General features: G+C 39.0%; 1 protein-coding gene across 1 annotated transcript in view; it reads left to right on the top strand.

Moving 5' to 3' along the window:
• Arl5a (ADP ribosylation factor like GTPase 5A) overlaps window positions 1–16,052 on the top strand; it is a 26,986-nt gene extending 10,934 nt beyond the window's left edge. Inside the window, exons 4-6 of the mRNA XM_021155569.2 lie at window positions 1,857–1,940; window positions 8,915–9,066; window positions 11,568–16,052. Coding sequence (XP_021011228.1) covers window positions 1,857–1,940; window positions 8,915–9,066; window positions 11,568–11,616 — 285 coding nt within the window. The 3' untranslated portion in view covers window positions 11,617–16,052. The remainder of the gene's footprint in view (window positions 1–1,856; window positions 1,941–8,914; window positions 9,067–11,567) is intronic.
• The last annotated feature ends 7,512 nt before the right edge of the window (window positions 16,053–23,564 follow it).

Genomic DNA, 23,564 nt, shown 5'->3' with positions numbered 1-23,564 from the left:
AAGCAGTACTGCAGAGCAATTGTGATAAAAAAAAAAAAAAAAACTACATGGTACTGGTACAGTGACAGACAGGTAGATCAATGGAATAAAATTGAAGACCCAGAAATGAACCCACACACCTATGGTCACTTGATCTTTGACAAAGGAGCTAAAACTATCCAGTGGAAAAAAGGCAGCATGTTCAACAAATGGTGCTGGCACAACTGGCAGTTATCATGTAGAAGAATGCGAATTGATCCATTCTTGTCTCCTTGTACAAAGCTCAAGTCTAAGTGGATCAAAGACCTCCACATAAAACCAGAGATTTATAGAGGAGAAAGTGGGGAAAAGCCTCGAAGATATGGGCACAGGGGAAAAATTCCTGAACAGAACAGCAATGGCTTGTGCTGTAAGATCAAGAATCGACAAATGGGACCTCATAAAATTGCAAACCTTCTGTAAAGCAAAAGATACTGTCAATAAAACAAAAAGGCCACCAACAGATTGGGAAAGGATTTTTACCAATCCTAAATATGATAGGGACTAATATCCAGTATATACAAAGAGCTCAAGAAGCTGGACTCCAGAAATTTGTGTATTGTCTTTTATGTAGTATAGCTGCAGTTGAAAAATCTTTTAATCATAAAGCATTTTAGACATAATCATATGGTTTTATTTACGTTATGTTCCAAGAGAAAATTTCAAACCTGTGACATTTAAATTCATCATCTTCGCCTATAAGTTGAAAGATTGCACCAGTTGTTTTTTAGTGTGTATTGTAAGGCTTCAAAAATATTCTGCATGTGTGTGTGTGTGTGTGTGTGTCTGTCTGTCTGTCTGTATATGTATGGCTGATATTTAAGTCATTACTGACTACCAAGTGTCTCTCATGGCCTGGTCCCTGCACTCCCTTAGCATTTCATCGTGTATTTGGAGGAATTGTATGTGTAGCTTACAAAGGTCTATGTCAGCCCCATACACAGTGCTGCAGGCATTAAATTGTGTCAGCCTTGAAAAGGGTTTATTCAGATGCCTTCTAATAGAATGAGTATCACAATACTAGAGTCTTCTGCCAGCAGACTATCACGTGAAATATTGTAGTCGCTGCAAACTGAAGAATGAAAGGCTGAAAACCACAGTGCTTTATTTGGAAATTATTACCTAGTGCTAAAAATAAAAATGTGTGTTTTAGTAACAGGTGATGTGAGTGATGTAAGTATAGTAACTGAACATTTGCTGTTTCAGTCTTGCCTTGTGGTGCTCTTGGTTAGTGCAGTGGAACCCGCCCCGTAAGCCATTGTCTCATCATTTGTTCGTTACAGAACTGTGCTTGCAGATAGCAGATGCTCTGGGCATAAGGAAGCACCTGTTTTTACATGTTTTTATGTTTTTATATGCCAGTTGATACCCTCAAGTTGTTAATTTCTTTATCTATCACATTATTCTAATACACATACCTTTCTGCATTTCATATTAGTAGTAATTGTCTGGAAGCAGCTTAAACTTAGAATTTTAAGTGTTTGGGGTTTTTTCGTTTCGTTTTTTGTTTGAAATTGTTATGGTGTAAATACAGGGATTTAGTATTAATACAGTAGTTTTAAAAAGAAGAAAATGTTCTATTTTGGTTAGAGTATTAGCATAATATTCTTTTCTTTTGTTTTTTCTTAAAAATTAGTAAATGTATTTGAATTAGAAATGAGTCAGGTCCTTAAGCTTTATAGCAAGTATGATAAGCATTTCTGGTTCTCAATATACAGTAGATTTTATGTCTTAATAATAGTGTCATATAATTAAATACATAAGTACCTTATGAATTTTCAGATACTAAATTCTGTAAGTCACTAATGATTTTTTTTTTTTTTTGGTAATTATTTTAGTTTGTAATAGTTGTTGTGGACAGCACAGACAGAGAAAGAATTTCTGTAACTAGAGAAGAGCTCTACAAAATGCTAGCCCATGAGGTAAGTCTGCGTTTAGTAAGTGAGATGGGCATCCTATCACCTCTTACAGTTTCTCACAAGGAGTAGTATTTCAATGTAAAAAATTATCTGTTGGTGATAACGCTTGTGATTCATATTTTGGGATTTTCATATTTCCCAAAGTTGAAGTGTGTCTGGAAACAGGAGAAAGATTGTACAGATAATCATAGACTGGTATTTAGCCTAAAAAATCTATTTAGAGATTTCACTGGGCAAAAGAATTTGTGCCAGGTAGCTTTCTTTTTACATTTTGGGCAGATAATTCATACAGAGGATTATCATTTGACAGGCACATCATAAGTACCTGTGCATATAATAGTTCTTGAGTGTTTTTGTCATCAGACTAATATTTAAACCTACTTGCTCATAGGGGTTTTTTTTTTCATGTTTTATTTTTAAATCCCTTTTACCAAATGAAATTATATGACTGGCTTATAATTAATTATAAGTCCTTCAAAATACTACTAGTCACAGTATTCAAAATTTAAATAAGTTAGAACTGTGTATATGCACACTGGTAGAGTGCTTGGCTGGCCTCAAACTCACAGAGATCCATTTGCCTCTGCCTCCAAGTATCTGCATTATGGACCACCACACACAGCTAGAGGCTTTGAGTCTTTACAGTACATTCCCTGTGGCAAAAGAAGAAATTTCCCCCAAAGCTTATTGAGGATGACAGAAAACAGTAATCTATGAATATGAGAAGCATTTAAAAGACAAGCAATTTGACAAGCATATTGCATACATTTAAGAAAACAGTAGCAATGGCCTCCTTTCTGAGGCTTGTGGCCACCTTTGCCATCTGCGCCTTTGTCTGGTTTATAGCACTAGTGAGTTATGTCCTATAGACTATTCCTTAAATTCAGTTGTAAAAACCAGGCTGTACCCATAAAAGTCATGCCACTGTTGTACCAGTAGTCACACATTTTCTTTGGCATGATAGAACTGTAGTTCATAGGCTCCATAGATTGCTGATGACAATTCTTCCCCTAACAGCCCACAAGGTACCTTCTATGAAAACCATCCACTAGGAAGGGATTAGCAATGCCTGATACTCCATAGCCTGTAGCCAAAGCATGCATTGTCTTCAGCAGTATGGACTCTACCAGTTGTGGCATGCAACAAAGAACAGTGGCATACCTTTATAGTTTGTGGCCTTCCCTAGCTGACAAGTCATTGAGAGGTTGCTTACCTCTAATAGTGGCATTTTTGCCAACAACTTAGAAGTGCCTACCCAACTCACATAGTGTCCTGATTTCTTTTCCTGTTCATGTAATAAAATTACTCTTGACAAAAGCAACTTAAGACAGAATAGATTTGTTTCAGCATATAATTCCAGAAGGATATAGTCAGTCATGGTGAGAAAAACACAGCAGCAGGCAGGAACAGGAGGCTGGCTGATCACATGGCACCCAGATTTAAGAAGTAGAGAACACCAGTGGGAAGTGAGCTTTGTCATACAGTTTAAAGGCCTAAGGGATACTAAAAAAGAAACATTAGCAGATACAGTATAGCACAAAAAATCTCATCATACCTGCCAGTTTTGTTGTTATAACAGCAGTGTTGTGAAAAGCATATCCAAATGGGAAACATTTGTTCCATAGTCCAAAACATTTACCATGAGCCATCCTACGTCCTTGCCCTGTGTTATTGTGCTACTTCAAGGCTCCTCCATATTTCTTTTAATACCAACTGTCTTAACTAGACTGGCCTGCACTGCTCAACTTGGCTCATGCCCAAGTTGGGAGTAGAGCCATACTTGCCTGCTATGTCTAGCACTGGAGTAGGCTTCTTGGTTCTGACTTATTCTAGGCCATTGTTGTGCCTTTGCTTTTATATCAGCCAAATGAAAAGATCCCAGGCTGGGCAGTCTCCACTCCCAGTATGCTTTTTCATATATACACTGGAGCTATAATTGCCTATCCCACGGCAAGCTTATCACTTGGCCCTTTTATCACTTAAGTGTTCTATAATCTGCTGGGCTTTTTTTGTTTTGTTTTTGTTTGTTTGTTTGTTTGTTTGTTTGTTTTTTCCTTCTAGAAGCTTAATAGCACAACATTTGGCTTCTGTTGTTTTTCTGGGAATTTGAGCCCGACAGAAATATTACCACATTTGTCTTAAAGTAGCCTAGAGAGCAGCTTTGACCTTCTCTCATTCCCTCTTGACTTATTTACCATTTTACAAACCTAGTCTACATGCCAATCTCCTTCATTTAAATTCACTGAAACCTCTCTAACCTCATAAAGATCATGTCCCACCATAGGGCTTAGCAACAGTAGGGTACCAACTATTGTACCAAAGTTTGCACAATGATTTTATTGACTTACTTACAGGAGTATGGGTAAGGGATTACACAGCTGACATGAAGGCAATTGACCTTAAAGCCCATACTATGCTGATTGACTTCCTCATGAAAACAGCATTCTTGCTAAGCTGTTTGCAACTTACAAACTGTTCCGATGATCCAGAATCTCTTCTTCCCAGTAGTTCTTAACTGTCATATAACCTTGGAGAGGAAGCCTTGTTGTGTCTTGTAAGTTTCAGCAGTTTCCTGTGACTTGGGAGTTGTTGTTGTTGTTGTTGTTTTCTTGAACCTTAAGGACTCTCCTTCCAGGATACAGTATTCACTTGGAAGGAAATTGCCACTCAATAGATATATAGAGTATACTTCTTATTTCAGTAGAATTTGGTAAAGCCTAAGAAAACTGGGATACTTATCATAAAATTGTATGTTACTATTGATTCAGTGATTTCATTTGGGTATTGCTTTACAGATTTTATTGTTTCAGATGAACTATTAAAAGTTTAGGCAACCTAATAAAAGGTGGGGTTTGTAAATTAAGTGTACATTTTTCTTTTAGTGATTGTGATTTGAATGGCCGCACCCCACCCCAGGCTTATAGGGTGTGGCACCATTAGATGGTGTGGCCTTGCTGGAGAAAGTGTCTCACTGGGGATAGGCTTTGGTTTTAAATACTAATGCCAGGCCCAATATTACTTTCTCTTCCTGCGGCCTGAGGATCCAAGTGTAATTAAACTAATTCTATAGCACCATATATATGTTAACTTTAGCAGGAAACCTCACTGTTTGATTGCTCAGTAATAATTGGCAGCTCAATGTTTGAAGTACTTTCTGCCTGGGGACCCTAAACTGGCTGCTTCCCTTTCCTTTATCTGTTACACCAAGACCTAGAAAGTTTATGTGACTAACCACCTTTTAAAGAGACAGGAGTTGAATATAACCTTTTATTATATGTACAAGCATTGTACTTATACTCATTGCCAGGAGAAGATAAAAAGGAGAAAAATAAAGTACAAGGCTGGCTGGAAAGTGAAAGAAAACCAAGAAGGGAACTGGAAAAAAAAGCCTTAATGATGGTTCTGGGACCCACAGCAAGCTGCCTGGTGGGTTGGAGCAGAGTCAACAAGCAGGGAGAGCACTGGAGAGAGGCACTGAGTGAAAAATAGTTAGGCACGGATGCTTCAGAACTACCATAAAGCAACACGCAGCACAGGGTTTCTCTGTGTATCCCAGGCTGGCCTTGACCTCAGAGAACAACCTACCTCTGCCTTGGAGATCCTTCTTCCTGTACCTCCCAAGTGCTGCCTACCACAACTGCCTGGCAGCAGCACGGTCTTAATCAACCAGCATTGATAATTACTCTTTAGTTTGTTCCAAACATGAAACTACAATTTTTTAAAAACCCTTCTCAAGGCTTCATCTTAAAAGAAATATTAAACTTTGAATATACTTAATTTTAAAATGGTTTCAGACATCAAAATCTAACATTTTCTTCAGAATGACTCAAACTGTAGAAGTTGTCTTCACAAGTGGAGCTTTATGAACCAGAGACAGTGTTGGCTTAGGGCAGATAAGCAGATGTCTCCGTTTGCTGTTGTTGGCCTGACCACACTGACAGATACCTCAGACACTTTTCTTTCTCTGTGCTAGCCATTGGACACAGGGCATCACACATTCCTGTCAAGCACTCTGCCGATGAGCTATCTCCCAGCTTTAAAAATCATGTGTGTTTTTGCCGGGGTTTCATTAAGCTGCTCAGAGTGGCCATATAGGTGTAGTCAGCATGTTTCAGCCTCCCAGGCAGTTGTGAGATTATGGGCCTGTACTACCAGACCTGGGTACTTTACATTTTTTATATGTGTAGTTTGCATAGTAGAGAAGATTTAAATTAGCTTGTGAACCAAAGGTTACCATTGTTTACATTAAATTTTCATAGCTTACAAATTTAATAAATAGCCTTTAATCCAATATGCTTTCGGTAACTGTCATAATATTGTGTTTGGTCTTGAGGTTATGTAATAACAAGCAGATTCTCTATTCAGGTAAAATACCATTTTAGGGTTGCTGTTTGTTGTTGTTGCTATTATTATTTTCAATAATTAAGAACTTCATTAATGCCAGTCTAAGATCTATGAGATTTTCACAAAGAACCCCAAAGAAAGTGTGGGTCTTGAGACCTAAAAAAAATTACAGTTTTAGTTTAAAGACCCTTTCTATTTATTTATTTATTTTTATTGTTGCGTTTGGTGTGTTCTGCCTGTGTGTTCACATGCTATGGAGGCCCATCGTTGATGTTGGGTGTCTTCATAGATTCACCTTTATCGTATATGGAGGCAGTCACTAGCTGAACTTGGAGCTCTGTTTTGGCATGCCTGGCTTTGCAACTTTCCCTCGGGAGTCCTCGTCTCCACCTCCCGCACACACTACAGCAAGCCACATGTCCATTGCTTTTACTGAGTTCTGGAGTTCGGAATTCTGATATTCATGCATGCTAACACAGCAGATACTTGACCTGCAGAGCCATCTCTCTAATATGAGACTGTTAATAACAGTTGATTTTTATAGTCCCAGTTTAGGGGCTTTCCTGTATTTTATTACTACAAATGATAGGTTTAAATTATTTACAAATGGTACAGTGTATATTCCTAACTTGAGCCAAATACTTACATCAGAATTTTGTATTTTGAATGTGCCATCATTAGCAAATCTGACTTGTATAAAAGAGTTCAACCTATTTTACAAGAGATATTGAAACCTCTAGATGTTAAGATAGAAATTAAATCCCATGGAAAGTCTGTCTGCTTACTAACTCAGCCACATACCACCTTTCAATAATAGTCCATTTTCATTTAAGATAACACAATATATCTTTAATAATTCCTGTGTTTGTTCAATTCATGGTCTAGCTCTTCAATTTTCATTTAATTTTTAGATTGTTTTTTTTCCAGGCCAAACTATGTCTGAAACTAATTAATTATGAAGTCTTAAAACTGTTACCCATCTACCTGTGTTCTTGTCTATTCTTACATGATCCTGCAGAGGGCATTCTAAGTCATTCTTGATTGTGCGTAAAACACTGCAAAAAACTAACCAAATGAAAGCTTATATTCTTAGCCAGAAAGAACCAAGGCCCTGATGTATAAGAGTAATCTATGTGGAACAGCATCATTTTGTGTCCACTGCATATGGTGTCTTTAAGCACATTAACAAAGTATTAATGCTGAAATGGTCCTTTAAAATGGGTATAGGCCTATAATCCCAGCACAGGAAACAGAGGTAGAGGCATCTAAGTCTGATGCCAGTGTAGTTTGTGTAGCAAGTTCCAGGACACCCAAAGCTAAATTAAATTGTTAGACCCTGTCTAAAAAAACTAACAGTTCTAGAAGAAGAAACATAGCATTCAGCATCTCTGGGTAGACTCAGAAACTGAAAAGTTAGTTTAATTTTCCCAGGGTCTCTTTGGGTAAGGACAGAATTTTATGGGAGTTTTAATTCATGAATTCAGTTTCATTCTTTGTGGCTCCATACACACACATGTACACACACAGAGTGTTTCCAAACTGAGAATTTAGCCCAATGTGGGATGTCATAGACTCATTTCTCTCTTGTGTGTTTAGAGGATACCAACTACACACATAGTTGGAAACTTGCAGTATGGTCATTTTCTGAAGAATTTCATCCTCTTATGAAATTCTGGTTATGAATGGTTTGCTTAGGAGATTGGAGGAAAAGGGATAATGCATACAGAAAAACCACTGGCACAATGTTGAGATAAGACTGTCCCAAATTGTCCAGAGAGTAGATGGCCCTCTAACTGGAGTATTTTAAGCTGTAAGTGATAGTGTACACTTGACATTCAAGCACTCCAGAGTTCAAGAGCAGCCTGTGCTGCATAGCAAGACCTCAAAAACCATAAACGACTTACATGTCTTCCATGTAACTAATAGTAATAAAGCTGAAATGTAATGTGGAAGCGTAACTGAGGACACAATTTTGGTACAGTAGTAAAGGATGACTCTTAGTAGCTATTGAAGTTTTTGCTTTTTGTGTTTTAATTGGAATAGTAGATAATTTTACTTGAAAATATGCTGAAGTATAAGCTCTTAGGACCATAAAGCATATCATTTAAGACTAAACAGGTGGTGCTGAGGGTCTTGCAGATAGCTCCACTGATAAAGTGGTTTCTGCTCAAGCATGTAAATGAGTCTGATCCCAGCACACACCCATGTATGAAAGCGCACAGATCATACACCTGTAATTCAGTGCCAGGCAGGGGGGCAGGGTTCCTGGGCTCAGTGGGCAGCCACATCAGAGAAATCAGTAGGCTCCATGGTCAGGGAGAGATTCAGTGCTGACCTCCTGCCTCCACACATATCTGTACATGCAGTGCATAGACTACACCCCCTCACGCACTTACACAACTGAGAAGAATGTAAGCCCATACAAGGATTTATTTAAAATATAGTCAGTGTTTATTTCTGTCAGTCTGTGAAACTTGAGATGATATAAACTGTTTACATTGTAGTACCTGTGAAAATAAAACAATTTTAATTAAAAGATAGTCTAGTTTACTAAAATGACAAATAACAGCTAGCTAAGTTGAAAAATCTGTGGGGATGTGTACTAACCTTTAAAGTTTTATTTGCTTTTACAGGACCTAAGAAAAGCTGGGTTGCTGATTTTTGCTAATAAGCAAGATGTTAAAGAATGCATGACAGTAGCAGAAATCTCCCAGTTTTTGAAGCTTACTTCTATAAAAGACCACCAGTGGCATATCCAAGCATGTTGTGCTCTTACTGGCGAGGGGTAAGATGTCTTCTCATTAGTACCATACAGTTGCTGTAGAAGCTTAGACAAATGAGAGTATAACAGATCTGGAAAGGCCAGATAATACTTGTTACCTTTTGAAAAATATTCTATGTGTATACATATGTTACCTGAGTAAATGTCTAGCCACATACAAGCTGTGCCCACAGAGGCCAATCCTAGGAAGCTCTAGCTCTGCTAAGACTGGAGTTACAGGCAATTCTGAGCCACCATTTTGGTGCTGGGAATTGAATCTGGGTCCTCTGCAAGAACAGCAAGTGCTATTAGCTACTGACTTAGGAACTAAACAAAGCTTGTCAAGATGTCCTCCCTAGCATCCTTTCCATGCCGTGTCTGTCTAGTCTTCACAGCAGCTCTACAGACTAGTCCACACTTTACGCACAGCAAAGCTAAAATAAAAGGATTTATGTGTAAAACTAGCAGATAGCCAACAGTGTTGTCAAATGGAAATTTTGCTGTCCAAAAAAAAGAATAGCGAAGAATAGTGTGCCTACTTCTATGCTCCGGACAATGGGTTGAATCCCCATTCCTCCCCATGGGGATTAAAAGTAAAAGTGGACCATGCATGACATGAGAGTCCTTGCTTCTGCACTCAGGGGCATTGGAAGACAGTATGATGAGACTAGGTCTTTTGCCCAGAGCTGAAAGTAGTTAAGAAAGAAGTAGAGGGGAACTTAGTCAAATGTCTGGTCAGGGGCCACAAAGATGGAAAAAGTACTGTTAAATGTAACAGCGAATGAGTGAGCTCGGTTTGTGTATTGGGAAAGTGCACAGAAGTCAGAGGTAGTTAAAGAAGAAATATATTTTAGGATAGCAGCTATAAAGTCCTTTTTAACAATTACTTACATTATGTGTTTGTGCCTGAATGTGTGTATGTGTGCTAGAATGTGTATATGTGTGCCATGTTCATGCAGGAATCCACAGAGGTCAGAAGAGGATGTTGGACACCAGCACACACACACACACACACACACACACACACACACACAGCCCTTGAACTTGAGTTACAGTACAGGCAGTTCTAAGCTATTGTGTGGATACTGGGAACCAAACCTGGGTCCTTGAAAGATTAGTGAAAGTTCCTAACTTCTGAGTCATCTCTTCAGCCCAGCTATAAACTCTTGATTTCAGCAGGAAAAGAAAGATGAAATAGAGGAAGTTGGAAATAGAGTTTAAAGCTCAAAGGAAGAGTAATTTTTTTTCTACTTTTCAGAGGTATGGCTATCTATTCAGAAGCAGTGGAAAGAAACTTGAGATTCTAAAGAGTCTTAAGTTCAGGGTGGAAGTTCTTGATATTTTCATCAGTGTGGGAAACAGAGGACCAAATTAGATTTAGATTCCGTGACAGGAATGTTCTCCCTTTGAAAACCAAGTCTAAGTGACTATGAACCATTCACATCAAATCCCAGAACTAGACCAAAACTTTGGTTTTCCTTTGGAGTCACTGTGATGCATGGGTTGAAGACTGTGGCTGTGAAGTCAAGAGGCCTCTCTTGACCCCACTCCTGCTGTTTGCTGAACTTGCTAGGCCTGGATTTCTTGTGTATATGGGAAGGGCTGTGACCTGACTATTGCAAAGATAAGAATAATGGCTTAGTGCAGTTTGTGGTTTATTAGTGGTTGACTTCTGTACATTTAACAGTTGAAAGTCNCTTTTTTTTTTTTTTTTGCATTGTTTTCTGCATCCCTTTTTTGCTTCTGTGGGCACCTGCACACATGTGTTCATATAGACACACATACACGTAAATAATTAAAAAGTGAACTTCTAAACAGTCACTGTGGCAGGCTTTTATATCTACATGTTCATCATAGACAATAATATTCAGAAGGGCTTGGGGCTTATTGTAATATCACTGATAACTGTTTCTCTCTTGTTAGGCATTTGGTTTCTCTTGTTCCAAGGATAATCCCTTTCTATATTTCAAATTAGTTTAGTACTTGCTAGCTAATAGAAAGTAATAATAATGATATATACTGCCTTAAATATTTTACATACAGTTGTAATATATGTATACTTGTGTTAAGAACTCTAATATGTTTAGATTATAAATATAGTAGGTATATTATAATATCCCATTATAACATTATCCCGTTACTTCATGCCATGTGCATTTTTATGTCAAAGGTAATTTTTGAAAGGGAAGATAAAGTTTTATAATGTGAATGTTCTAAAACATGTTGGGTTTTGTTGATTCTAGACATTCAGATTTCACTTTTTCCTGTTAAAGATGCTGTGATGAATAACCATACAAAAACTTGCTTTCTCTGGGCATTAGTCATGTGAGTGCCCTGTGTGTGTTAGGCACTGATCTAAGCTTTAAGGTAAAACTGAACCAAAAGCCTTTGGCTCTCCAGTGCCTGCAGCGATCTCTCCCTCTCTCCTATTTTATCCTTTGGGTTAATGAAGACTGTGCCTACAGTGAATAGTCTGTGACTTTTTAGTCTGTAATAGAATCCCATGATTTCTGTCGTCTTCTTAGGTTATGCCAAGGACTTGAATGGATGATGTCACGGCTGAAGATCAGATGATCTCTTCTGACCCCTCCTCACAGACTCTGTATAAACAAAGTGCTGGACTTTTCCTGAAAGCTGCAAAAAGATGGTTTAGATATATTTATAATAAACTGACTTAAGAGTTTTCTATAAGAAGAAAATTAAGACCACTTATTTGGAAACAAAGATGAAATGTCACCACCCGTTTGCTCTCTCATTCCTTCCAAACCTGTGACTGGTATTTTCTCATGAATCCTCTCAGGACATGGTAGAGCTCTGGCGAGTACAAAGGGAGAGGAAGACATTTGAACTTTGGAACTTTATTTCATCCTGACTCTCCCACCCTGCCCCAAGTTGAATGTTCCCTTCACATTGAATCAAATACAAATCAACACAGATACTGTTTCCAGTTTTTAAAAATGTAATATTATGGAAAGTATTTTGCTTCAAGTTGAATATGTATTGTGTATATACCTCAAGTTCAGGTTAATGGCTTTGATTTGTGCTCAAAAGCAAAGCAAATAACACAGGTTAATGGTAACTTGTTGTTCTCCTGATATCACTGAGAACCACCTTTGGTGTTAAGTGTCATTGTTTAGTTTACCCTCTGTTCTCTATGTTGTCCTAACAAGCCAACCCCAACCAACAATTGTTAAGCTGCTCCTTAAAAATGAAACAGGAGAAAGCCTGACATTGTATACCTGTTTTTGTTGCTTAGTAATTCAGGTGGAAATATATAACGCAAGTGGGTAGAGCGTCTGCCAGACTCCTGGCCTGGTGTGCCTGGGCAGAATTACACAATAAGCAATGGTCAGACTTTCATTCTGTGGATCCTTATGCCAATTCAGCTACTAATCAGTCATTCATAAATTGTGATTAAAATGATCAGGTAATTTTTAATTGAAAATCATGGTGTGAAATATATCTACCCAAAGAGGTAACATCCTATAAATAGTAGTAATTAATTTAGCTGCAACCTTTTTAGGTATTAAATTACATGAAGAACAGTTAAAATGAATTTAAGAATAAACATAAGGCATTGTTTTCAGTGAACATTAATAGTTTCTCAATTTACAGATTAGTGTCTACAAAGGTTTTCTTACATCTTCTTCCATTGCATAATATGCCTTGTGTAATAGTTAAGAAATCATTTATTCTGAATGACTTCAAAAATTTGATTGAAAATTTGGCAAATTACATTATTTATACTAGAATTTGACCTAAAACACTTTTTATGTTTGTTAAAAATATTTGCCTTTTTAAATTTAGTTTAAAATTGAAGTATTTCTGTCATAATTATAGACAAAATTACTCTGTTTTAACATATTCCTGGTGGACTACATCAACCTTTTGTGCCCTGAAAACTTGAAGGTTAACCCAAACTGTCAAGATTTAGAATAGTCAAGAAAAACGGTTTAACTAGTTTTAGTATCAGACTTTAAAATCTCTTAAAGATTTTGGTAAGAAATAGAAGTCCACATACAAGCATTGAGGAAACTGAAAAATCTTTGTAAGACCCTTAATGGCTAAAGCCATTGGCTGTAATGAGCGTTACTGTGCGAGGCTTTGTGTATGAGATCTGTGCTGTAAGACTCCCAGTGTTCCTTCAGCATTAATGCTTTCCCGCCTGCTCCAAGAAAACCAGCCCTCAATCAGTGCTGAAGCCTGTTCATATGCTCTCATACTTTTTCAAATCATGATGAGAATTTTTCTCCTATATACTAAAAATCCTCTTAAAGACTCAAATCTTCGTAGTTTTGTCAAAGACAAACACTCTGTAAAGTTCCCCACCGACCCCAGATCTACAGCTTTCTAGCTTTTAATTTGAACAGTTATCTGCATAGTCGCTTGGATCACTGTTATATCAGTTCAGCACATAGCAGCGATTCTGGTGTGGCCAAGGTGTTGGCTAAAGTTTATTCTTCGTTGGATGTTTAAAGCATTTACTCCATTGTTAAGGTTGGCATCATATAGTCAATTACTGACATGGCATAAGCAGGCATGAAACTTTACCACATTTATAAATTTGAGGGATTTTTTTCTTTTTTTGGTTTTTAACCCTTTTAGACTAAGCCTCAAAAATATTATCATACCTGTGTACTTGTACATTAAAAACAAAATTATTGCTGAGTAAAAAGATATTTAATATATGAAACTCTCAGAACTGTCATTAACAGTATTAATTAGGTCTAAATACAGTGGAGCACCCCTGATATCATGCTGACAGTTTACGTGTCATAGGGTGGAACTCAGCCAGTCCTGTGGTTTCCGGTGTTAATATGTAAACAAACATCTCATTTAACTTCACTGTGTTCAGCTTTGAAAAGAACAAAGATTTATACCTCTGTACATGTGGATAGATATAAGTGTCCTGTTTTGATACTAATTTTGAAAGTTGTTTATCTTCTCTTGATATCTTGGTAAAACTGGCCACAAGATAAACCATTTGGATATATTTGATTTTGTCATAACATTTGTAAAGTATATGTTTCTCATGATACTGAGAGTTTTATTTTAAAAATCCCCTTACATATCTAGCACACCTTGGCCATCACAGTAGACAAAGAATACAGAGAAGGCAAGTGGGTTAGGCAATGGGGGATGGGTATTCTTTTTTTATTTTGGTGACATTTTCTCTTAAGAAGAAAGTGCTTTAGCACAGCTGGCTGGCATCTTTAATGCAGGTGGTAAACCGAATTCCATAAGCATGGCCTGAGCCAGAAGGAAGAAGAGTCTGCTCCCTGGCCTGAAGAAGTGCCTCGTAGGTAGTCATGGAAGTCACAGGTAAGTGCAGGAGCTTGAAGACAGGCAAGAGGTCTCTAAGGTGTTCCTTTCCTTTGTCTGAGTGTATAGTATTAAGATGCCTAGAAGAGAGATGGTTTTGTTCCACTCTTACAGGCACTTTATATTTCTTGCTGTAACTACAGCAATCACATACAGTACAGACAACCTCAAAATCTGTTTATATTAGTGTAAATAGAAAAACGGTAGAGCGCTGTCTAGTTTTCTCCGCAGGCATTTTTGGGAATGCATCTATAGTCTGTCCTACTTTGTTAATGGGGGATAACAGCACATCCTAGATCATGTGTGAACTTTGGGGTCTTCTAATTGCCCTTGGTATCCTGCTATTCTCATTTTCCAGGTGAGGTAAAGACAGGGTTTCCTTATGTAACGGATTTGAGCGCTTCTGTTCTCCAAACACAATGTGGAATTTCTTGCTCAAGAGCAGCTTCCGTAGTTCAGCTAGCCCTCGCTGCCTTGGGTGCTTGCTCACCACCAGTCAAGGTTGCTCTGAAGGTATTCTAAACTTTCCCATAACCATTATCCCCCAGACCACCAGGCTCTGAGTGACCTCTCTAATTCTGTCTACCCACCCACCAGTGACTTGACTGCTCTGCACCTTTGCATCTTCAGAGCTGCTGCGTCTATCAGGAGAGCAGGTTCAGATTATGGTATCCAGATACCAGTAGAAGAATTGGATGTTATACTATGCTTAGCACCTTAATTCTACTTAACATTTACTTCTTAAGCTGACAGCTAGATTCAGAAATACAAGAAAAATAGACTATGTCAGGTCCTTAAGTTATGAGTTAGGACCAAAGACTATTAACTTACATTCACATTGTCCTCATATACCCAAGAGTGGTGATGTTTTGGAGACTGCCAGTCCAGCCTAGTTAACATGGGGAAAGATGACGAAATTGTATGTAGTGTTGAACCTTAAGACATCCTAAAATGATTTCCCGCACTCCATTTTTCCTTATGTTTGCTTAAATAGCAAAAATCAACACTAAGTGTCTAAAGGAATTTGTAATTTGAGACCTAGTATTATTACACAATAAACCTGCTAAAACAGGCTTTAAAAGACAGTAAAATAAGCCATATGTAGTGGTGTTAAGACTGTAATCCCAGCACTCAGGAAGCTGAGACAGGAGAATTGCTGGGAGTACAAAGTCAACTTGAGCTACATAATATCAGCCACCAGGACTACATAACGAAAGACTGACACAGAGGAAAGGAAGGAAGAAAAAGCCAGCAATCAACCATCATGTGTTTCTGTAGAATCAGATGTAATAGGAAACATAGATTCAGATTGCTTCTTACAAAGTCTGTGCCACATTCCTCACAGCAGGTGTGACTCTTTAAGACCATGATAGTGGAGTAAGGGAAAGAGCGAGATGTAGCGCTCTGGATGTTTAAAAAGTAAGTGCTTGGATTTAACCCTAAAGTGGTTTGAAATTGGGAAGAAATGTGACAGGATACAGTTGGGCTAATTATGCAATATTTCATCTATTTAATTCTCTAACTCTGTATTGTTCCTAAAGATGGATGAATGAGTCTCTGTGGTGTTGCCTGCTCATTGTGCATATCCTTGGTAGACATTTCTCATAGTGTGTACTTAAAAAGTGCCTGACATTGATTTGTGTTGATTTCTAAGTCCATGTAATAAATGATACATGTTTTCTATGATATATATTCTTGGGGTTTTTTTGTTGTGGTGTTTGGTTTTTTTGTTTGTTATTTTGGTTTCGTTTGGTTTGGTTGGGGGGAGGCGAGGAAGGTTGAAATCTTATTATGTAGCGTAATAATTTCTGAGTGTCCTGAAACTATAGACAAGACTGGTCTCCAACCCAGAAGGATCTGCCTAGCTGCCTCCTGAGTGCTGGAACTAAGCTGTATGCCACCACTCCCAGCTTGTACTGAATATTCTTGTCTTATTGGTGACATAAGCCTTGGGAATTCTAAGCCACAGTTTATGTTTGATTTCAACAAAGTTGAAAATACCAAGCCACGGCATATAGAAACATGAACAAAACTAATTTGCTCCCCCCACCCCCAAAAGGGTCTTAACAGATTTATGCAGAGTAAGAGAGAAAGATTTTTAGGGAGATTTCTAAGCATGGATGTGAGCCTATCAAGAGACGGAGGCGAGTACTTCTAACAAAGCCATATGAAGTGTGGTGGCTTCTGAATTACAGTGTTCAAAGCATTCCTGGTTTAGGAAGTGAAGTCACGGGGTGGTCTGAGGAGCAGGGCTAGGATTGGGACTAAGGCCTAGATTCCGCCATTCCCTGCTATGCTAGGTTACAGGTGAAGCATGTTTGTACAAGAGTATCAGAAGGAGGTTTCATGTTTTACAGCTGGGAGAGCCGTCCCAGCAAACCTGTGGATCTTGTTTTCTCAAGCCTTAGACACGACTCATTGCTGTTTCACCATTCTTTCAGTGTTCACAGTCTCCAGGGAGTTTTGCTGTGAACGTCTTTATTAGCCTGTGAGAGGCCTTAGCCGAACTCCATGGCGAGGGGCCTTCTTCCCATCCCCATGTCCTCGAATTTTCCCTTTCTGTTCTGTTTCCATTTCCTACTCTAAGAGGTAAGCCCCCTTAATCTTAAAAAGACCTGTCTTCTGAAACTTCCTGCTGAGTAGACCCTCTCTCATCAGGAACCCCACAGCCAGAGCCATCCAGGGTGCAGAAGACGTGAAAGCTCACGTGAAAGACGAATGCCTGGAAGGATGGGTAGCCACCGAGAGAATGGTGTGCAGAGCTCCTCCCTACAAGTGGACCGACCGGCATCCCTGGATCTGTAGCCTTTAGGCTCTTGGGAAAGCTTTTATTTATCTTGCTGGTGTTGTAGTTATAGAGTTAAACCCAGAGCCTCACACTTGATAGTCAAGACTTCTGCCATGGAGACACACCCCCAGCCAAAGTTTATTTCTTAATTCACTCACAGTGCATCACACCTGCACTAAATATTCATTTACCTTTGAGAGGGCTGAAGAAGAAATCTTAAAAAATTAAAAAAAAAAGATCCTGTCACCTAAATGTTTAAGAATAACAACACCTTTTATAATACAACTACCAAGTCCTGAGCCTCTGTGGCTGCTATCCGGTTTACAGCTGCCGTCCTAATAGTCATTGGACTTAGAGGAGTTTAGTTTTTTGTCTCAGTGGTATAAATTGTACATGATCTTAAGTGAGCCTACAATTCCTATTTTAACATGTCTTCCAAGGCTCTGTATTTGTTAAGTAAGCACATAGGCACAGGGAGACATCTTTATTTGTTTCTTTTAAAGCTTAGCTGGTCTTGGAACGAAAACAATACCTCCTATTTTAGATTTCTTTGGTAACTATGTGAATTGGAACATCATAGATTCAGAGTCCTTTTACAAATTGTATAAACTTCCTGCCTCTGCACTTTTACTGGCTGTGTGAAATTTCAGTTAAAGAATATTGAATGATCTGTCACCTGTCATTGCCTTTTGAGTATTTTTTTTTTTTTTACCAAATGTGTCCTTGAGATCCATCTTTGTACATAGCTTTCGTTGTATGTGTGAGTCTGCCTAGGGTTTGTGCCTCTGCTCAGAACTGTGAGGTAGATTAGTGGCTACACCATGCTACATGGCTACTGGTGATTTTCTGTACACCTGAGCGGTTGGTTACCAAGAACTTTCCGTTTCTTCCATCCCTGGTAATCTATTTGCAGCTGAGGTGAGAGGTTCAACAGAGGAGTAAGATTTGTTTTAAAAGTCAGAGTTTATCTCCCATATCTGCCTCACATGCTTAAGATTTTTTGCCACGTTTTCAAGATCCCAGATACACTGCCTGTGCACCAGAGTTCAAAGGTAAAGGTTGGTGCTTGTTGGAAGTCATGTGTTAATTCTTTCAACTGGCCCATCCAGTGCCCATCCTTAAATGGCCAACACGTGACTGGAGAGTTTAATCATGTGATGAAATGTGATGGCGTAGGGGAAATGGTAGACAAGTGTGATGTGGAAGAAGGTACGATAACCAGAGTCCAGATGATCTCACTATATGTGGAAGTAGAGAAGACTTAGGGGGTAGTTTCCATCACTGGGACTGGCCATAGGCAACAGCGTCATGCTTGCTGCTTTTCTGATGCTGCTTGTGGATGTACTGGTCCAGGTAGATCATGGTACATTGAGATTTGAAAGTAGCACTGAGTCATTTTTGTTGCTTTTCGAGAATCTGGTTAGGGCCCAGTTGGTACAGTGCTTGCCTGATGTGCAGGAAGCCCTGGGTTCCACCCCAGCACCCAATAAAAGTAGGCGTGGCAGTACACCCCTGTAATTCCAGGTCTTAGGAAATAGAGGCAGGGGGATAAGAAGTCCAAGGTTATTGTTGGCTACATAATGAGTTGGAAATGAGCCTGGGCTACATGAGACCCTGGCTAAACAACAACAAAGGGGGTTGTATTAATAGGAATGAAAAAGAATACAGAAATGTTTTAATTTCCATTTACTTATGAGATGCCCACCCCCACCCCAGTTGTGAGGTCTGGGTAACTGGTAGGCATTAATTTGCTGGCACAGAACCATTTGCATCCTGTGTGGAAGCTTGAACTGTGAAGCATTTTGAGAGAATTCTTGTCAGTTATTGTATGTATAAGAGAGCTTGCCTGTTTCACTCATTGCCTTACCCGGTTGCTTTTGAAGGATTCTTGAGACAGCTGCCTCCATTCTGAAGGTTATTTTTTTAAAATATAAATAAGCAAGCACAATGCAGTGAGTGGGGAAGGAATCTTAGTTTCAGCAGCCTACTGAAGCAGCCCAGCAGAAGCTACTGGGTCACACCCACAGTTCTACACGGGTGTGCCTAGCCTCAAGCATGTTTCCAAAGCTGTGAGGCTTTAGCCTTACTACTATCTAAATGTTTTAGCAATAGACTCTTTTTCCATAACTCATCTGTGAAATCCTATTGAAAGAAAGCAGATAAGATTGACATATCAATTGTACGCGTATTTTGTAATTAACATTAACAAACATTGACTTTGTGAAAATGACATTTTACTAAAAAAAAATTGTTGATTGGGGGACTAGATACAATGTTTTGTCCATTAAAGTTTTTTATTTTGAAAATCCATTGATTAAAAAGTGAATTTTAAAAATGACTCCTCTTTTACACTGTCTTAGCACTTTTCCAGTCGCTATGATACTCTGACAAAGGCAGGGGTCGTTTGGTTCCCAGTTCAGGTCATTGATGCAGGGAAGTTACAGATACTCAAAGATCCCATCACGGCAAATGAAACAATCTTGAGCAAAAAAGAATGAAGTAGGAGACGTTGTACTGCCTGATTTCAGTTATGCTGCAAAAACTATAGCAGCTGAAAGCAGCTTAACATTACCAGAAATGCTGAACATTCATGGGGCAGAACTGAGCTCAGATGTAAACCCACATATCCACAGCCAATGGACCTTTGAGAAAGGGAAAGAGGCATTGAGGAGCATCCCCTTCTATAAATAAACCACACCCATGTGCAGAGAGTGAAGTCAGTCCCTCTCATCTGTTACAATAATCAACTCAAAATGAATCGGACTTTGCATAGGGCCTGAAACTGCGTGTTCCTTCCACCTAGAAGGCCCTCTCCTAGTCACAGAGAGCAGCCTTTCCACCTATAGTCTTGAACACTGACAGTAACACTGGGGAGGCCCTTCAGTACCTCTGTTCGGCGCCGTACTCTGAGATTCTCCCATGTTTTGACATGTTCTTCTGTAACCCAGGATGGCCAATAACTCACTGTGTAGCTGTTTTCGATGTGAAATTGTAACCATCCTGCCTCTTCTGCCTAAATGATTACAGACATCTGCCCCCGTGCCCAGCACGGTTCCTGTATGTTTTAGCAGAGTGCTATAGACAGCATCTTGCGTCAGGGATTCTATTCAGTTCAGTTTCACATCAGCTTGGCCAGCATGACTTTCTCTAGGGCTGTCAATGAGCACAAGGCTTGCAGGGGTTGTCCATTTTACCTGCTAATTAGCACATAAATATCATAAAATGATATGAGCACTATGCTTACCATTGCTTTAGCAAACTGTTCATAGGACTTTAGTGGTGTCTTGGATGTTCCCTGGTTCTTGGTTAAGAGCAGCTAGGTCTGTGTGTTTGTTCAAGTGTTTCCATCTGTGCAATGTAGCATCTATATTTCATCTATCTTGGGATATATGCTAAATAACATTATACACTTGACAAAATTATACAGGAAGCTGGGCATATAGCTCAGTTGATAAGGTGCTTGTCTCCTGTGCAGAAAGCCAAGTTCAGACCTCAGCATAGCACAAACAGGATGATGGCACGCCCTTGCCGTCCCAGCATTCGGGAGATGGAAGCATGAGGATTAACATTTCAAACCTACACTGGGAGTTAAAGGACAGCCTGGAATACAGGAGGCCCCGTATCCAAAGAAAAAAGATACTAAAACATAATTTGGCAGGTCGTTGATGATGTCACTAATCAGTAGTAGACTGGGCTCACTAATCTTAAAAGGCATTTTAATTAAATTAACTAACTACACATTTTAATTGGTTGTAAGTCATAAGGTGATCAACATTACATGTTAGTGTTTATTGTGTGTGGTTTCTATTTTAAGGGAAAGGATTAGACTTCTGGCGATTCAAGACGCAAGTAAAATCAACTGGGTAATGAAGGCGCTTTGGCTTAGATTAAACTAGCTGTCAACCCTGAGCCCAAAAAAGTCCCATTCAAATTAAAATGTATCCATTAAAACTGTGTTTCAAACTTTTCTTCACAATGTGGAGTGATTTAAGAACTATATGCCTAGAATTGTTGTGTCATTAAATCTAATTTTAGTTAGAAACTGCTTTGTTTGCTCTAGATGCGTGTGAATGATTGGTCCTTGGTTGGAACTGGTCCTGATGGGGGCGTCATCCTGCTGCATAGCCTAGCATGGCCCTGACCTTCCTTCTGCATCAGCATCCTCTCCTCAGTGATGGGATTATAGGGATGCACCACAGGCCTGGCTTTATAGTAGTTGTTTCTTGAAAGAGAAATAAGAAATAGAAAAGGCGATTTACTAAGATAGGAATAATTGATTGAAAATGATTGGGCCAGGCATGGTGGAGCACAGGTTTAATCCCAGCTCTTGGGAAGGCAGAGGCAAGCAGATCTCTCTGACTTTGAAGCCAGCCTGGTCTACATAGCGAGTTCTAGGACAGCCAGGACTATATAAAGAAACTACACAGAAAAAAGAAAGACAGAGCATGTTTATTAGTCTTGTGTATATGCTCGTACTTTGGGTTCATTTTAATGACATTTTGGTTGATCAATTTTAAAGAGTGAATAGTAATCACAATTTTAATTGGGAAGGGGGCTATTTTTCACACTGTAAAATCACTTGCTTGTTTTTACTTGGAAAAAAAAAAATCAGGCCCATTTAAAGTTTAAAGGACTGCCGTACCAATTTTACCAGATAACAAGCCTCATACAGCCAGGCGTGGTGGTGCATGCCTTTAATTCCAGCACTTGGAAGGCAGAGGCAGGCGGATTTCTGAGTTTGAGGCCAGCCTGGTCTACTAAATGAGTTCCAGGACAGCCAGGGCTACACAGAGAAACCCTGTCTCAAAAAAACAAAAAAAAAAAAAAAAAAAAAAAAAAAAAAAAAAAAAAAAAAAAAAAAAAAAAAAGCCCTCTTACACAGATGAATCTTTGTACAACATTCTTCATGATAAATATGGCTCTCAGATATGTTATTGACATACTATAAATTGCTTATTCAGTTATTTATTTTTTTGCCTCTTAAAATAAATGTCAACTCATCTACTTAAGTTAGTGTATAGACAAGGGCTTGTAGGGAGTGTCACCAGACAGCAGTGACTTCTCTAGGGTGGATACAAGGCGACCTTTTGTCTCCGGGTCTGGGTGAAACCTGTCTGTAATCCCAGTACTCAGGAGTCTAAGGCAGAGCCATGAGTTCAAAGCTATATTCTGTTACATAAAAGTAAAGTATTGTCATTTTATTTCACAATTTATTTTAAATATTTGAGTATATTATCAAGTTTACATAAAATAATTTTATTTAAACAATTTGCTATGAATTTGTTATTAAATTAGAACAAAGAGACCCCATAAGAATGAAAAGTGTATAATGAACAGGCACATAGGTAATAAGCTTTATTTTGAGCTGAGGGGGGCTTTGAGATAGGCTTTCTAGTGGTTCTGGCTGTCCTGGAACTGGCTATGTAGACCCTGCTGTCCTTGAACTCAGAGATGGTTCTGTCTCTACCTGAAATATGATTTTTATGATTTTTCCACTCATTAGTGAGTTCACATCACTAATTAAAATTAATATGCTCTCACAGCATATGTCTGCTCATAGCAGACAGCAAGCTAACAGTTTAGATATTAGTAATACATGTTTTTAAACTGAAACAACTCACTTTAAAGGAGGAAGTCAGACATTTTTGCTAAGCATTGATTCTGCTTTGCTGATGGTGGGAGGACAGGAAAAGCAGTGATGTGAGGTATCTGCCAGAGAAAACCACTCAGACATGGGCTCAAGCCAAGAGAAAGTCTTAATTAGCCAACCAACAAATACTGGGAGTACAGGACCCAAGGGCAGACACAGGTTTTTTTCATGGTGGGCTTTTAAGCACAAAAAAACACATCCTGGGTTGACACACTTCTGTTAGTTAAGATCAGCCAGAAGCAGGATTACAAGAGCCAAATCAAGGTCAGTACATTTAAGAGTTTCCCCAGGCTATGGGCTTGGATGGAGTAGGACTTTGTTCTCTTTTCTAGTAGATGCTGGGTTCTAAGGCCTGGAGAATGGTACTTATCTCATGGTTGTCAGTTGTGTGATGGTCTGGGGGCCTGTTAAGTTCAAGGGACAAGTAGCAATAGCATTCTGAGGGCTGTGAACAGATGTGACTGTGCTCTGCCTGTGTGAAAAGGAGCCAAACTGTGAGGACTGAAGTCTTACTCAAGGGGAGAGTGCCGGTGATGTCCTTGCCATAGACAGTATGTCCTGCAGCTGGCTCTGTCACTCTAAGAAGAGGCTCATTTAAAAAAAGATCATGAAGTAATTTGTAGTTCAGGGGCTGTATTTTAAGGGAGATGAGCCTGCAGTTTACTGATTAAAGCCAAAGGAAACCTTATGGCTGCCCTTTTTACATACACACACACAGACACACACTGAGAGAGAGAGAGAGAGAGAGAGAGAGAGAGAGAG

This window comes from Mus caroli, chromosome 2 (assembly GCF_900094665.2).
Source record: "Mus caroli chromosome 2, CAROLI_EIJ_v1.1, whole genome shotgun sequence".
NCBI classification, from domain to species: domain Eukaryota; kingdom Metazoa; phylum Chordata; class Mammalia; order Rodentia; family Muridae; genus Mus; species Mus caroli.
Note: the sequence above shows the minus strand (reverse complement) of the source record. Positions and strands in the feature narration are given on the sequence as shown.